At 33.3% G+C, this 17586-nt stretch overlaps 1 protein-coding gene across 1 annotated transcript in view; it reads right to left on the bottom strand.

The window, feature by feature from the left end:
- LOC145247884 (TATA-binding protein-associated factor 172-like) overlaps positions 1-10990 on the bottom strand; it is a 72172-nt gene extending 61182 nt beyond the window's left edge. The window contains exons 1-2 of the mRNA XM_080109495.1: positions 10816-10990; positions 124-254 (exon numbers count right to left, since the gene is read on the bottom strand). Coding sequence (XP_079965621.1) covers positions 124-254; positions 10816-10911 — 227 coding nt within the window. The 5' untranslated portion in view covers positions 10912-10990. The remainder of the gene's footprint in view (positions 1-123; positions 255-10815) is intronic.
- Between the last annotated feature and the right edge of the window lie 6596 nt (positions 10991-17586).

The following is a 17586-nucleotide window of genomic DNA, read 5'->3' as shown; positions in this document are numbered from 1 at the left end:
TGCTAAAAGATCCACTTTTCACAAAAGGTATGTGATTCATGGATTGTACATTATAGAAAATCTGTTTTAGAATATCTAAAATACTGCTTTTCGTTAAAGAATTGCAAAAATGTAAGATCTTACCTCTGTGATGTTTCTTTAGATCGTTGTTTGGCCAATGTTTTAGCTTTACGTCGAGCTTTGTTTTTCTCCCGTGCACTCATTCCGCTAGTTACATGCATTAGCTGCTGTTTCACAAGTTCTCCAACAGATTTCTATATCAGATGAAAACAAAAAGCCTTTATAAAATATAAAACAAACTCCTTAAGTTTTTGACAGACTATGGATATCCACAAAGTGATGCCTGCGCATGAAATTTTTTGTGGCAGGATTTGCGCAATCTCCAACCACACCTCTCCTGAGTCAACATTGTTAAATACGAATGGCAAGTGAAGTGTATGTACAAGACGACTTGAAACAAATATTGAGATAAGCGGAGAGCACATACAGCGTCTAGAATTCTCAAATGGTCACCCATCTGGTACTAACCAGGCTCAACGTTGATCTGATAAGAACCGGTGTGTCAACGTGATTATGCCATATATTATACAGTATAATCATGATAATAAAGACTGACTAATGAAACATACAAAAAATAAACTTGAACAAAAGAACATAATAGTCAAGATAAAAAGTAAATGGAAACTGAATAAGGTTGTTGGTTGGTTGTTTTTGTTTTACGGCATATCAACCTTTTTCAGGTTATTTAACGCCGAATCTAATTATTTTGAGAAACGATTTTTAATGGAGTATATTTTTTTTAAAGTCAGATTCTATTTAACCCATAGTTGAGACCCTAACAGGTACTACCACTCCGGGTCAGAGTGGACCTGGGAGCAATGGCAATTAAAGGGTGGCTCCACACTCCACAAGGCTCGCAAGGTGGGGCCTTACCATCGGATATAGTTTTAGGTCATATCCAGGACCGTTGTATAAAGGGTTCTTTTTAGATTTTTTTATAAAGGCCAATTTTTTGAAGATATGAAAGTATGCTGTGGGGATTGTTTTTATCAAATAATTCTTTAATATTGTTTTCTTTGTAGAATCGATTTCTTACTATTACAAAATCAGTACATTCAATTAATGTGTGTTTGATTGTGAGTGGTGTTTGACAAGGTATACAGATTGGTTAGCTTTCTTTTGTTTTAGGAGATATGAGTGGGTTAAGTGAGTATGACCTATTTTTATTCTTGTTAGTTTGACTTTTTTGTTTAGTTTCGTATTTTGTTCTTGTTTTTTGATTTTTGGCATGATTTCGTGAAGTTTGTTGTTAGGGTGTTCATTCCAGTAGGTTTGCCATTTCTCTGTTGTATATGCGTTGATACATCTTTTTAGATATATGTATGGAATTTAAAAATTTGCATCAATTGGGAGATTTAAGGCGTTTTTTGCTGCAGAATCTGCTAATTCATTACCTTTAATACCGGAATGGCTCGGTATCCAGCAGAAAATGATTTCTTTTTTACTGTTTAGTTCAGTTAATTTTTGGAGTAATTTTGTGATTAGGGGGTTGTCTATCTTTTTATTTTTAATCGATTTTAGAGTAGATTAGAAGTCTAAAAGGATTATAAATTTGTTTTTTTTTTGTTATTGGAGGCGAGTTTGAGAGCTAGGATTAGAGCATGTATTTCAGCACTGAAGATTGAGGTTTCTTTTGGGAGGTTTGATTGTTTTTTGATTGATTTATTGAGTATTGCTGCACTGGCTGTTGCGTTATTTTGTTTAGACCCATCTGTATAGATGTGTGTGTGGTCTGGATACTTTTCTTTGATTTTATCGAGATCATCATAAGTTATTGGATGAGTATGTTTCTTTTCATATTTACTTAAACTTAGGTCGATGTTAGGAGATACGATTTTCCAGGAAGGGGTTTTGAGTAGGACAGTTTCGTGAATTTTAGTTATGGGTAGACTTGCTTCTTTGGAAATCGATTTTATTCTAAGTCCAAAGGTTTTCATTGCGTTTTCTTTTTGGTCGAAAAGGTGTTTACGGTTTGGATTTAAAGTGCTATTGTGTGCTGGGTTTGTGGGGTTGGCTGTAAGTTTTGTGTAGTATTTTAGACCAAGGTTTTGATTTCTGAGCATTGGAGGAGTTTCATGTGCTTCTGCATACAGGCTTTCTACAGGGGAGGTTGGAAATGCTCCTAGTGCTAGTCTTAGTCCGGAGTGGCATATTGTGTTGAGGGTTTTTAGATATGACTTTCTGGTGGATTGATATATGAAGCTACCGTAATCTATTTTTGATCTAATTAATGCTCTATATAGTTTGAGTAGTGTGTTCTTGTCAGCTCCCCAATCTGTATGGGCAATGACTCATAGGAGTTGTAATGCTTTATTACATTTGGTTTTGATGTGAGGAATGAAATTTAGTTTTTGTCAAAAATGATTCCCAGGTGCTTGTGTTCATTTATGAATGGAATTTTTTCGCCTTCAATCTGTAAGGTTGGGTCAGGGTGGAGTTTGTGTTGTTTACAGAAATGGATGCATTTTGTTTTAGTTTTGGAGAAATTGAAACCATTTTTAGTTGCTCATTTATTAATTTTATTTATGTTATGTTGTAGTTTTCTTTCAATAGTGTGAGTGTATTTAGATCTGTAGCTGATTGAGCAGTCATCTACATATAAGGAGCTATGTATATCAGAAGAGAGTTCTTTTATAATGTTATTGATTTTTATGTTAAAGATAGTTGTTGATAATATGCTGCCTTGGGGCACTCCTTGATTTTGTGGGTTTGATAAAGTTGAGTCTATGCGAACTTGGAAAGATCTGTCTGTTAGGAAGTTTTTTATGAATTCAGGGAATCTGCCTCTTTGTCCGATGTTGTGGAGATCTTTTAGTTTCATATGCTTTCTCAAGATCGAAAAAAACAGATGTTACGCGTTCCTTATTGATAAAAGCTTCTCTGATATAATTTTCGAGGTTAGTGATGTGGTCTCTACATCCTCGATTTTTTTGGTATCCACACTAGATTTCAGAAATTATTTTGTTGTCATCTACATACCATATAAGACGGTAGTTAATCATTCTTTCAAACGTTTTGCATAGGCAGCTTGTGAGAGCTATTGGTCTGTAGTTTTCTGGGTTTGATGTATCTTTTCCCAGTTTGGGTATTGGTATTATTGTTGCATTTTTCCATGAAGTTGGGAAATCTTTTGTTTCCCATATTTTATTATAAATTTTGAGAAGGAGTTTTAATGATTTGGGTGGAATTTCTTTAAGGAAGCTGTAATGCACTTCATCTGGTCCTACAGCTGAGTAATGGGATTTTTCTATGGCGGTTTCTAGTTCATTGAGTGAAAAGATTTCATTATAAGGCTCTTGGTTTTTGGAGTTAAAGTTTATTTTGTACTTTTCTTCATGTTTCTTAAGTATTTGGAATTGTCTATTGTAGTGTTTTGATGATGAGTTTTCGGCAAAGGTTTGAGCTAGTGTGTTAGCAATATCTTTTTTATCAGTTATTTTCTGTTTATTTGTGAGAAGGTATTTGATTGGATTCGGATTATATTTTCCAGTTATTTTCCTAATCATTTCCCAGACGGTTTTGGGTTTAGTGGTGACGTTGATTTTGTTGACAAATTGTTGCCAGCAGAATCTTTTGCATTCTTTAATTGTTTTTCGAGTTTTACCTCTTTGGTGTTTGCATTCTATTAAGTTGTTCGTTGTGGGTTGATTTTTAAATTTTCTTAAGGCTGCCTTTCTCTGTCTAATGGCCATTTTACATTCTGGATTGAACGATGGTTTGTTTTTTTTCCAGGAGGAGAATCTTTGGATATGCATTTTTTGGCTATTGTTATGAGTACTTCCGTGAATTCTTCTATTGTTTGGATTTGATGTTCTGTTAATTTTAGTGAACAAAGTTCTTTAAATTCGGCCCAGTTGGTTTTGTTTGTGTTCCACCTGGGTATGTGGTTTTGGATGGAGTTACTGTAATTGATTATAATAGGGAAGTGATCACTTGAACAGGGTTCTTCGTAAGTGCTCCATGTATAATCCAAGAAGCTTGATGGATCACACATGGTAAGATCAATGGCACTAGTTGATCCGTTTGTTGAATTTAAGTATGTGGGATTTTTTGATGGAGAAGGCACAAGTTATTTTTGTTAATTAATTGTTCAATTTTGTTTCCTTTTGAGTTTGTGACTTCGCATCCCCATAACGTACTGTGGCAGTTAAAGTCTCCTAAAAGAATGAATGGTGAAGGTAGTGGTTTTATTAAATTTTCTAGTTCATTTTCATTTATTGGTTCATGAGGAGGGAGGTATATTAAGCAGATTGTGATTGTTTTGTGTAATGTGACTTGAGTTGTAATTGCTTGGAGATTTGTTTTGACAGAGAAATTACTTTGAGGTATGTTATTCCTTACAAGAATTGAGGTGCCTCCATTAGCACGAAGGCCTGTGTTATGGAAATAGTTGTATTGTTCATAGTTTGGTGTTTTGAAATCGTTATTGTTTTGTAGGAAGGTTTCTTGTAAGCAAACAATGGCTGGGTTGAAGAGTGAGATAAGTATAAGAAGTTCATTATAGTTAGATCTTATTTCACGACAATTCCATTGGATAATTTGTTGTGTTTTATTTCTATCCATGAGGATGTTTAGTTTTCCTCTATTTCCATCTCTTTAGAAATAGAGGGTTTATGAGTTTGTGTCTTTGGTGGAGTGTTTTGCTGGGTTTTTTCCTTTTTTTTTTTTGTTTGGATCTGGACGTCGATCTAGATCTTGCTTGAGATTTTGCCGTTTTGGCTTCTTGTCCATTTTTTCCCTCTTGATTACTTGTGTTTGGTTTCTTTTTTTTATCTAGGATGTTTTCGGTTTCCATTTTTTCTAGAATTTGGAATCTATTTTGAGTGTCTATTGTTTGGTTTTCTTCTTTTCTGGAACGTTCTTTATTTGCTGTTTTATCATTGCTTATGTTTTTATTAATTTCTGGTGGTTGTTTTCTTGGTTTCTGTGATAATTTTTTTAATGGTTCTGTTGTTGATGGAATATTATTTTCTTTGTTTGGATTTGTTATTTCTATTTTGTTTCCCAGATTTGAGTATTTTTCTTTTAGGCTATTTTGAAATTCTGGCCATTCTTTAATATTTAATGTAATCAGTTTGTTTATCAGCTCCCTATATTGATCATGTATTTAATTATGTTGGTATGGTTTAGTTGTCTTTTTTGTTGTCTCAGCATATGTGTTGTCTTTCATGTACGTCTAAACTATTTTTCTGGCTTTTGGAAAGGTTGTGTTTTTTTTTTGTACCTTACTTCTATAATTTCTCTTTCTTTTTTTATATGTTTTGCATATTTTAGAGAAGACCGGATGATCTTCTTTGCAGTTTGCGCATTTCACCTCATTTATGCATTTTTCTTCGGTGTGGTCAGACTCTTTGTTGCCGCATTTTCCACAGATTTTTATCCTTTAAAGGCTTCTCTATGATGTCCATATTTTTTGGCAATGGAAACATCTTAATGGGGCACACTGGGCCCAGATGGCCAAAGTTTGGAAATAGGAATGGAAGTTGTTCTGACTATGTTTTAATAGGTTTAAATTAGTTTTTAGGGATATAGATGGTAAATTAGGCCTACTGAAATCATTTTTAATCCATTTATATTACCATTTGAGCCCTTTCATGGGGAAAATGAGGATTTCCGAGCCAACGCTTGTTGCGGACGACGGAGGATAAAAACCAGATTTTTCTCCGACCTTGAATTTGTTATAAAACGACTTCCTGAAGTGCTAGAGGGTTAATTTTTTTTTGTTTTCTCAGTAATTTTATGAGGATTCCAAAATTTTTATTAGATAAGAGCTAGGCGGATCGCATTCTTGTCAATTTTAGGGTAGGATTGATGAAAATTTGGCTTATTTGTTGATCAGATTCCCCGGACCAGAATGAACAATAGTTATTAAATAGGATTTAATGAGATGATTGTAATTGCAATCAAAGTGCAATCCATTTTTTGTCAATTCTAAGCATTCAAGTAACCAACACTAGCATATAAGTATAAACTGAATGACAAATAAACTAACAAGAAATCAATGATCAACATAGACTAATCAAGAAGAATGTCTTCGATGACACTCGCATACCACTTCTTGAGCAGACTGAACAGTCGACTGTGCGAGCGAATTGTGTGGTCAGTACCGCCACATTCAGTGCAGAACTTCTTCGACTGAAACTGTGTTGCTATGCTGTTTATTCGTGGATCTGAACGTTCCAGAAGTCGAGCCATGGCATCTGTCAATTGTTGGATTGGGTCAGCTTTTCGTGTCCGAAATAGTAAGAAGTTCTGAATGTCCTTGTTGTTGGACTCCAGGCATTCTTCTGAGAGAACACCAAGACCATAGCCATCATTCAGAGTTATCAATTCAGCAGAGTGCTGAAGGGTGCCATATAGAGTGTGATTAATCAATACACATGGGAAATTGTCACATAGATGAAGGGAGGTTTAATCGCAGAGAGCTTTGAATTTGATTACATCAACTTTACGTGTACACGAAACAATGGACAAAACAGTTGAAAGTTGTCGGTGGAGAAGCATCAGGTTTTCCCGGTGTTTATCTTCAACCAAATTTTCAATAACATTAATGACTTCCTCAGAAAAGAATCTTCTACCCTGGGGTCCATTCGTTGAAGAACCTCCTTTACCTCCTGCAGTATTGACCTTGTCAAGATACAGACCAGTCTCAGTGTAGATGGCTTTGAGAACTCGATCTTTTGCACGTCGAATGGGCTCTCCTCGCGGATCAGCATGTTCAACCCAGTGTTGATAGTCACAGTTACACCGATAGAGAACCTTTAGAAACCATGTTGTTCCATTGATATACGAGTGTGTAACAGTGATGCTTGATTGATCAGATGTAGTTAGTGGTTGTTGGGTAAGTCCTTCACGAGTTTCGAAATCTCCACTTTTGGTTGTGATGGTACCGTCCTCTTCCACAAGTTGATTGTACAGTTTTAAGGTGTTTTCTGCCGACCTGTTAATCGGGAAACCTTCCAAAACTTTCTCTCTCTTTGTCCAATCTGCCTGTTTTGACTTGCACAGGATGCAGTCAGCTCCACCCAGACCAGAGATGAGCTTTTTGAACTTCAGATCTTTCATGGTGTCATGAATGATGACCTTCACATCAAACCCTTGGTCACCGACAGTAAGGCAAACTCCTTCTGACAATAAGTTTCTCATCTTCCTCATCTGGTCCCTGCTAAGTGTCAGCGAGTGCATAATAGCAATAGCCTCGTCCACTTCAAAGGAGCGTGCGTTCGTGATGCTGGAGGTAAAGATCTCATGACCGACTTTGGCAATCTTCTTCTCGGACTGAATGTTAATTCTATGAATCAGATATCCAGGTAGCTGGGTGACACTCAATTCAGGGCATTCTTGTTGGACATAGTCACTGATGTGTTGAAGAAGAGGTTCAGTTCTTTCCTTCTGCATCCGGGAGCCCAAATCAACAAAACTTTTCCTGCGTTTCTTTTGTGGTTCTACTGAAGGTGGACACTTTCTTTCGAAGTCGGTTGTTAATTTTGAAGCCTGCTCGAGGAATTTAGCAGTTCCCACTTTAGCATTTTTCAAACGCCCGAAACGCTTCCAACCTGTCATAAAGAATGCTGTCACTTCTTCACACTCCTTAATACCATGCGTGTCCATGAAATGTTGCAGACATCTTTTATACTCAGGAGATTTGTTTCAGCTGATCTGAGAAGCCACATCAATGATTGACTGGAAAACGTGGTACTCAGAAACAGCTGTGCGATCATCATCTACAATGGATGCCATCTTTGATCTGTTGATAGAGATATACAGATAATCAATTACAAGATGATATTGATAAAGCATGAAACAGCATTATACTAACACTAGATAATGCCACGTTACCTCCCCTTGCTAATGATCTATGATCCTAATTCTAAATGCAGGCAAGTTGATTAAACTAAATTATCACAATCAACACAAAGAACACATCAACATAAAGATTGAATGTTAGCTATTTTCTATGGAATTCACTGGAAAGAGCTCAATGGAGGAAAGATACCATTTTTTACAGAACTCAAAAACCTTGTTTTGACTTAAACAATGTGAATTTCAAAATTGTCGAAAAACCTTGTTTCGCCAACTTGGCTCCAAATATAGATAAATTGAATTTCAAGGTAATTTTTCAACAATAAATCGTATTCAAACCGCTAATAGTGACAAGTCAAACTGAACATTTTTTAAACCACCTCATCCTAAATTTTTCAAAACATATATGGTTTAGTATGTCACTATTAGCGGTTTTCTTGCTAATTGCAGGGTTATTCATAAATTATCGTGCATTTTTTGCAAAAAATATGGCTATTTTCGGTCATTTTTTGTTAATTTTGGATAATTTTTTGGCCAAAATTATATATTAAATATAGTTTGAATGGCCTAAATCACATATCTAAAGGTATATTAGTCAATTGATGATACAATCATAAGTATTTTGCCTCTTCTACCATAGGAAATTCGTAATCTGAACCGATCAGCAATTTTTACCAATTTTTAGCTTTGCCGTAATCATATCATTCCGCGACGCGACGCATGACCGAATTTGGCATGATTTCAAATTGCGATAGAATCTCTCCATGATGTGCTAGAGACCTAATTTTTTTTTTGTTGATTCAGAAATTGGATGGAGATAACGTTTATAGCCTGTAAAAATCTTTGTTGAGACTTTTTTATTTTGGCTATTTCCACCTCTGGGCCCACTGTGTGGGGCTGGGATATATTGGTCTACTTTTACATTTAAGTAGCCAATTTTTATTTCTTTAGGTATTGTTGGTTTGTTAAACGTTAATATGTATGTGTTGGTTGTTATTATTTTATTGTTTCTTTTTATGTTTATGCGGATGTGGTTGATAACTCCTTGTTTTTCTAATTTGGTTTTTATTTCTTCTTCAACTGCTAGCAATAGTTCATAACTTCGAATTACTCCTTTCGAAGTGTTTAGTGTTTTATGGGGAAAGACTTTGCACTTGTACTCATGGAAGTTCTTCATTTTGAGTAGAGATTGAGCATCTCTAAGATTGGTTATCTCAACTAGTAGATTTCCATCTTTTGTTTTTTTTTGATCATTGTTGGTTTACTTTTTGTGGAGAATGTTTTTTCTATTAGGAAATGTGATAAATTTCCAATTTTTTTATTTTCGATTAATTCAATAACCAAGAATCGTGGGAAGTTTCCTTCGTCTATAGTTGGAACGGTTTTTCTAGTTTTGAATTTTTGTTCTTCATCTGAGTTTAAGAGGTCAGAGTCAGAGGAATGGTTTCTTTTAAGGGTTTTGAGAGGGATGCTTTTGTTTTTATCAGCCATGGATTTTGGGATTTATTTTTCATCAACCACACTCCCTACCCACCTCAGAGTCCAAAATTGGGACATAGTAAGGGGGAAACCCATTCGCCTTGACCATGTCGGGGCTACGTGGAGGATATACTCTTTTGGTAAGGAGTTCTCAAGCACTATATTTTCTGTTCAATATGTCCTCAAAAATACATTTGCTCAGATGGAGTGTTGAGTTCTGGTCTTTCGAATTGATTGACCCTTTCCACCGCCTTCTAGCACTTACTTGGTTTGCCTATTTTTTGTAGTAGGGGAAGAAAAAAAGATGGGAGTACCTTTAAGTTTTGTTCTTTGTTGTGGTAGTTGGTACTTTGGGTGTAAGTGCTAGGGCTTGGTGTGACTGGCCGATTGGTCGGATCGGGCCTCTCCGACTGCCCGTCTAGCCGAAGTAAGGGCCGAAGTAATGTGTTGCAGTGCATAGACTTTTATGCACCCAGGTCTATGTTAGCTCAATCACCAGGATCACGTCCTAAGGCATTACAGGTAGCAACCCACAGCTAACTGGTTGCCCCATTGAGGGATTTTTACCCTCTGCAGGGGATCAGTCAGCTTATTTTAGTGCCCTATCAACAGGGCAAAAAAAGGGGGGGGCGATGGGGTTGGTAAGTAGGGAAGGAAAAGGACAGGAGAGGGGAAGGGAGTTGTTGTTTTTGTTTTTGCAGAACATAATTAAGTTTGACAAAAGAGAATAGAAAACAAAAACAGAAAATCGATGTAGGTGCATTTCGTCTCAGGAAGCCAATAGACAGCCTGATCTGGTAGCACCAGAAACTGAATAAGGGGATAAAGCAGTACATCACATAAGTAAATACTGCAAACTAGCCCAAAAGAATTACAAAAACAGACATGACTGCATTGGGAAAATAGTCCCTTGGAACTTTGCACTTTAAACATGCTGATAAATGGTACAGACCAAAGAGAGTAATGGAAAAGAAAAATCATAAAATCATCAGCTACAATTTGTACCACACAAAATATGGTCATGAAGAATCAAGGAGCAGGAAAAGACAAAGAAAGGAAAGTGTTGTCCAGACTTCCAATGAAGAGGCTCAGAGAGTACTGCAACTTTTGTAAGGCTTATTATTGGAAAGACAAGTTATTAACAGTGAGAAATCAATAGTAAATAGCTATTGTGATAATGCAAAGTGATTTGCAGCAGTTATCAAAAGAAGCAGACAGGATTGGAAACCCAGGGAGATTTGTCACTCTACTCAAGACCACTTGTAGCAATAATAACTTGTGTGAAAGTAAGCAATAATGACTTGTGTGAAAACTAGCGCGATAGAATTAACCATTTTTAATGTGTAAATGATAAAAGTAGAATAAAAATTCTATTTTCTAACCATTCTTTCATTTATTTAAAAGAATATTTTATAAACGGTAATGGAGAAACATGAAAAAAAAATTGTTTTGAAAATTAAAATAATGACTTACCTTTTCATTATCAATTGAAGAGCTTTCTGTTTTTGATTGTGCAAGATCATCATCATTAAAGAGTGCATCTGTTTCAATTCCCAAAGTACTTGCCATATCTAAGCCAAGACGTTTGTTTAAAAGTTGTCTTTGTTTAATCAAATGTTCTTTGTCGTTTAAGTCTAAATAAGAGAAGTATAAAATTTATTACAAGGATACAGTAAAATAAAGGTAAAATTGATTTCTGAATTTTTATTTAGTTTATTTATATATGTATATTAGATAATATATATATTGTAGTAGTGGGACGATTCCAACATTTTTCCCAATTCTGATACAATTACGAATTCCGATTCTTTTAAAATTCGTAAACATTTATAGAGTTGTTGCTTTTTATTCACATTCTCAAATTACTGTATGATTCTGTGTAATATCCACATATATTTTTTCAAACATAAAAAATACCCTTAGAGGGAAAAGAGTATATTACACTTTTTTAAATATTTGTTTTCAAATGTTTCTTTCCAATTGATTTGAAATTGTGAGACGACTAGAGATTTATTTTGATTTTGAAACAAAACTGAATTGTATTAACTCATTGTTAGTGTACAAAATGCTACTTGAATTGTTTTATAAATAATTGAAAATAGTTGATGATTGGTATGTAAAATAAGATGTTGTAGGAAAAGGAATTTCTAAATAATACTATTACAATTTTGAAAATCATTCTTAATATGGGTAGAGCAGATGGAGAAGGGAGCTTCATTAACCATTCTGAGCTTTCCCTTTATCAAATAATGTTTCTGTTTTTTATCTTATCTTTTAGCTTATTATATTGATTTATTTTACTGTTAAAAGAAAAACAAGATATATATAATAATAGTAATAATACTAGTAATAGTTAATGGTCCTAAAAGTTAGAATGGCCTAGAAATGAGGACTATTTTGTGTAGACTTCCATGGCCATCGCAAGGCTGAGGAACAAGTTATGTAACCTGCTGATATCATTGAATTCGATCAATTGAATCTGGTCATGGATCCCAAGAAATGACCGGAAGTAGATAATATCTAATGACAGAACCAAAAGAAGATAGATAACTATTTGGGGGGATTTATCAGAGAAACCAACAAATGAAGAAAAAAAAAGGGTAAAAAATCCAAATACATGACAAATGAATGTTACCAAAAACAAAATAAGCTACTCATCTACCTACCTGGATAAGTTGCGCATTTTAACAGAATCTAAAGCTTTCATTTGGTTTAAAAAAAAAAAAATACAAGAATTAGTGTTAAGCTGCCAAGTTAAACAAGCAATCAAGATGGCTGACAAAAATATGCTATCTTCGGAGTGTCAAAAACGATTAAAAATTCAAAAATATAAACAAAATACTGATAGAAATCTGCCCAATAAGTGACACTTCCTGACACTTATTGGATGGATTTCTATCAGTACTTTGTTTTTTTCTGGACTTTTTGAATAGAGAATTTCTTGCCAAGTGAATATAGAAAGGTAAGATTTTAAAGTTTAATTATTAGTAAAATTTCAAATTTGATATTTAAAAAGTATCATCGTAAATGATTTTTTCCTTATTAGAATTTATTCTTTTACTTTGTGTTTGTTAAAATCCAAAAGAAAAGTGTATATTTTGACACAAACACAGTTGACACAGTTTTTAACCTTATAATGACAATATTAGTAAAAAAAAAAAAAAAATAAATAAATAATTATCAGCAAAAGAAAAATGCAAACTTTTAATTTTATTCTACAACAGATTTTTATAATTTTTTAATATTTAAAATATTTCTGCACTAATAACTTTATTTTATACTAGCAGCTGTGCCACATCAGCACACACAATGCCGAGTCAAACAACATCAAGTACACTCAACATCATCTTATCATCAACGCTTACCTTGTAAACTTGGAGTATGGGAAATTCCCATATGCTCAAAACAAAATTACTGAAAAAACAAAAATACCCTAACTACGGGTAAGGATAAAATGATGGTTAAAATTGTTACAAACTTGCCAGGATTCGAACCTGGAATCTTCTGATCCATTGTCAGACACGTTATCCATTATGCCACAAGTCCTGTCCGTATATTGAAAGATGTTACCGCGACTGCATACAGACAGTGATAAATTCCGTTGACATAGGCAGGTAACTTTTTCAACAAAAATGCAATGGCCCAAAAGCCCTTATTTTGGGCTTTTTGTATGACTCGGCATTGTTCATTACGAACCATATATAGATAAGGACAATCTAGGGACTCACACCTTTCAGGGAAAAAAGAATTTTTCAATTCGATGCATCCATTTGAAAGTTTTATTGGTATATATACACACACAGATAAACATTTAGAATTTTATTAATAGTATAGATTAACATTATTTGTTTGAATTTATTAGTTTTATTTATTTTTGTTAACTTATCGTTCAGTTTCATTTTAAAAATTATTTATTGTTGGTTTTAATTTAAAAAAAATATCATTCACTTTGATTTTTAAAAAATATTTTTTGTTTTGATATTTAAAAAAATGTTCTTGTTCATTTTAAAATAATTATTTATTATTCATTTTAATTCAAAAATATATTTATCATTTGATTTTAAGTTTATTGCATGAATTCATATTTCATGTTTTGCAACATTTGATTATCTTCTGCTTCAAACATGTAATTTTACACGCACATTTTTTTTTTTATGTTGAATAAAATTCAGTTTTACTATAAATCTAATCGTGTTCCTTTTTCTTCTTTTTAAATGTAATTTATAAGTATATAATGAAATTACTTCAGTCTTTAAAATCCATGAAGCAATGAAATGTTTAATTACTTTTAATACATAAACATACAACTTTTCCATTTTTAATTCTTTCTTTTTAATTAAAATTGAATGAGTTTCAATACAAATCAGTACAAATCGTGTTTTCTCTTTTTTACTGCAGTTTTTCTAGTGCTTTTGATTCATTAAAACAGTCTTACAGATCTTGCTTGCTCAGCAGTGACATCATTTTTCAACGAAGCCCCCCCCCCCACTGTAAATTCTAAAAATGTTTTTTTAGTGCTCAGTTTTAAATGTAAATATTTCTTTTTTAATTTGACAAACTATCCAAAATTTTGATAAGTTCATTTGTGAGATTTTCATCAATACTTTTTATTTGTGTCAATGCTGTGATATTTACAAAAAAAAAAACTTGTCCAACAGTTTAAATCATTTAACAGTGAACTTTGTAAGAGGCTCATATAGACATTTAACAAATAAGTGTGAAAATAAAATTCATATGGTACTCTAGAATATTTACTTGTCTTATCTATAATATAAAAGCGAAAATGTGTGTTAGTGTGTACGCTTTTTTTGTATGTCGGGCAAAGGCTTCACACACACTGACAAACACCCGGGCAATGCTGGGCACCCCCGTTAGTCTATTATATAAAAAGCAAAATGGGTTGCATTTTTGTTTGTCCACGAAAGGCTTTTTTAGTCGGCGTTCTCGTGTCGGTTACATTTATGGAGAACTTTCCTTATACTCCTTAGATTATAATATCTCCGATTCGAAAACACACATCATCTATAGCTTTGTTTTGATAGAATTTTTTTTAAATCCTTGGTTTCCGGTGTTTGTATCTTTGATCATATATGGGGGAACTCTTCATATGAGACAATTGCTATCCATTAAGACACTACCAGAGTTCCCCCTTTTTGGGGGAAGCTGGTTTTCCCCAACATTGTGGGGAAACAAATATGGTGAGAAGCTTGACTGGCCTACAGCCAGATGTTCATTTCTGTGCCTGCGTGAACTCATTCACTTAACTATTCATTTCTGCACGTCAACTTTTTGATTGTCATTGGTAAATTTGAATGCTTTTCACTTCCTGTCGCGTCATAGTGTAGCAGTAACATGTCGGGGTTTCTTTCACTTTCTTTTCCACCTTCACATCATAGGTTCGAGCCTACCTACTAACACTTTTTTGTTTTTCAGCTCAGCACACACCTCTAAACACCCAGGCAACGCTAGTCTATATAGCGAGCGTTTTTGTATGTCCAAGAAAGGCTTTGTCGCGGGAGTTCTCGACAAGATTACTATTATGAAGAACTTTCCTTATACTTCCTAGATGATAATATCTTTGATTTGCGAACAGGCGTCGTCTCTCTTTAATTTGATCGACTTTTAAAAAATTTATTACGTCCCGTTCTTTCCAGTGGTTGTCTTTTTAGTATAAAAGCGAAACTGATCGAAGCAAACAGTAGCGCCTCCTGCCCTTACTGCCAGGACATCAAGAAGGCAATAAGTTTTGCTCAATGTGGGGGAAAACCCTTATACAGATCAGACAATTGCTATTAATTTGGCTCATTTCATTCAGAGAATTTTAAATCCAATATTTTCTAGCATTGTTAACAACACCCTAAACTACAAAAAAATTAAAAATTTCAATTCTAATCTTTTCTGTGTTGAGGCTATAAACATCGGCTATTGATTGAAGTCAGAAAATGAAAAAATTGTGTATTTTTCAGGCGTTCATTTTTAGTAATAAATAACATAGAATTATGTTTAATTATATTTTTCATGATTGAGACATATACAGATTTCAAATTGACGCCCGGAGTTTCTGTTGTTAACCATTTTTATATTAAATTTTCATCAAGTTAGCCCTATGTCCATGTAACACACGTAACACTTAATCGACTTTTTTTTTCTCATCCTTTAATAACCCCCACCCCGAGGAAAAAAGCCTTTCTGGTTATAAGTTAGTATATTACTGCAAACAAAATAATAGCAAAAAAAAAATAAAAAAATATCAGTTCAAAATCTTCAATAATCAATGGATTTAAAGATAATAAATAACATACTCATACAATGCTATAAAATATTTATTTATTGAGAAATTTTAGGTTGAAAATAAAGCACATCCTGATTTCTTCCAATATCTATCATTGGTGAACTTGGTTTTCCGATCACATTTTCAGGCCGATATGCAATTATATCAGCTTTTTTTGTCCAGTACCGTTGGCCTTTTCTGGAATACTTCATTACTGATACTTCTATATCAATACCTATAATTGATAAAATTCACTAGGAAATAAACTTTCTATTCAATTTTTTGTTCCAAGTGAACATTAAAAATTTTTTTTTTCCACGCTAAAATAGGACATTACTGAACACACACACATGCATATATACATACACGCCATATACATTTTCTAAATTTAATATATATATACCATGAAATTTGAAAAAAAAACATGACTTTTCATTCAAATGTTAGAACATCATAAAGTTGAGGTTTTCTAGTACAAAAATAAATCAAGATAGAAACTTCCTTCAAAAGGTATACAATACACATTTTCTTTTTATAATTACACACTTGTCATGTTTTCTAAATAATTAAAAATAAAAATAAAAAATGTGTGATTCATTGCTGTAAACCACTTTGTAAACAGTCATCTGTTATGAATTTACATTACGGTTGCTGCCAGGGACACTTGCATGAAAAGTACTTAATTCATTTCAAATTTTATAACAAAAGTAATACATTGTTTTATTTGCCAACAATTTCAAACAGCAACATTTGTTAACCAGTAATTTTCAGCTTTGCTGATAGGAAATGTTTTTAAATAGGTCCTTGTCTAAATGTTAAAAATAAAATTCTCGAAGAAAAAATAAATAATTAAAATATTTAATTTTTCGGGTTTGTATTACTGTACACAGATTCGAAAAAGTTGTCAAAAAACAAATATATAACAAATAAATGTTATCAAAGGCAAGATAAATTACTTTTCTACCAAACTGGATATATTTTTTGTGTTTTTATTCAATGTAACATGTTTATTCAGCTTGAAAAACATGCAGTGTTTACCGATGTATAGGAAAATTCAAAATGGCGCTCGACTCTCTCTTTAACACGGTAAGTTTGGGAAAAGGTATTATAAATAATAAACTAGACAAACTACTATTAAAAACCCACCGAATATATGTCAACTTATGTCACGGTAACATATATTGAGTGAATTTCTAACAGTATTTTGTTTAGTTTATTATTTATAACACCTTTTCCCAAACTTACCGTGTTCCGGCGGCATTTTGAATTTTCTAATACCTCGGTAAACACTATGTTTTTCGAGCTGAATAAACATGTTACATTGAATAAAAACATAAAAAATATATCCAGTTTGGTAGAAAAGTAACTTTTTTGCCTTTGATAACATTTATTTGTTATATATTTGTTTTTTGACAACTTTTTCGAATCTGTGTACAGTAATACAAACCCAATTTTTTTTTCCCTCACAAGTTAAAATATTCAAATGTTGAGAAAATAAATTTCTTCATCAACCGTATGGAAAACTAAGTTGGCCTTGTCGATTTTTTACACTAAGTCACCAACGTGATTATTATTGGTGCTTGCTGCTGGAAAAATGAACGATGTCCGAAAGATTTCTACTCACAAATTCTTTTTATATATATTTATTCATTGAACTTTTGAATAGTCAAGTCGCTGCCTGATGATATCTGTTGTTTGATTGAAACAAGTGGCTATTTGTAGCAGCGGGATGTGAGCATGTTTATATAACAATAAACAAGTATTATATATATATATATATATATGCGTTCAAACAGTTTTCAGGAAAACTACTTGATATATTTTTATGATGCATACTTGAAAATTCTTTTACACTAACCCATGCATGTTTGAAATCTTTTCAATAAAAATTGTTCATGCTATAAAGCCTGAACTTTAAGGGACGGTACGGTCCAAACCAAATGACCAATTCGCTTAGGACAAAAACTAAGATT

Source organism: Euprymna scolopes, chromosome 26 (assembly GCF_053919585.1).
Source record: "Euprymna scolopes isolate OS-2025 chromosome 26, ASM5391958v1, whole genome shotgun sequence".
Lineage (NCBI taxonomy): Eukaryota > Metazoa > Mollusca > Cephalopoda > Sepiida > Sepiolidae > Euprymna > Euprymna scolopes.
The sequence above is the reverse complement of the archived record's forward strand: the minus strand, read 5'-3'. Positions and strand labels throughout refer to the sequence as shown.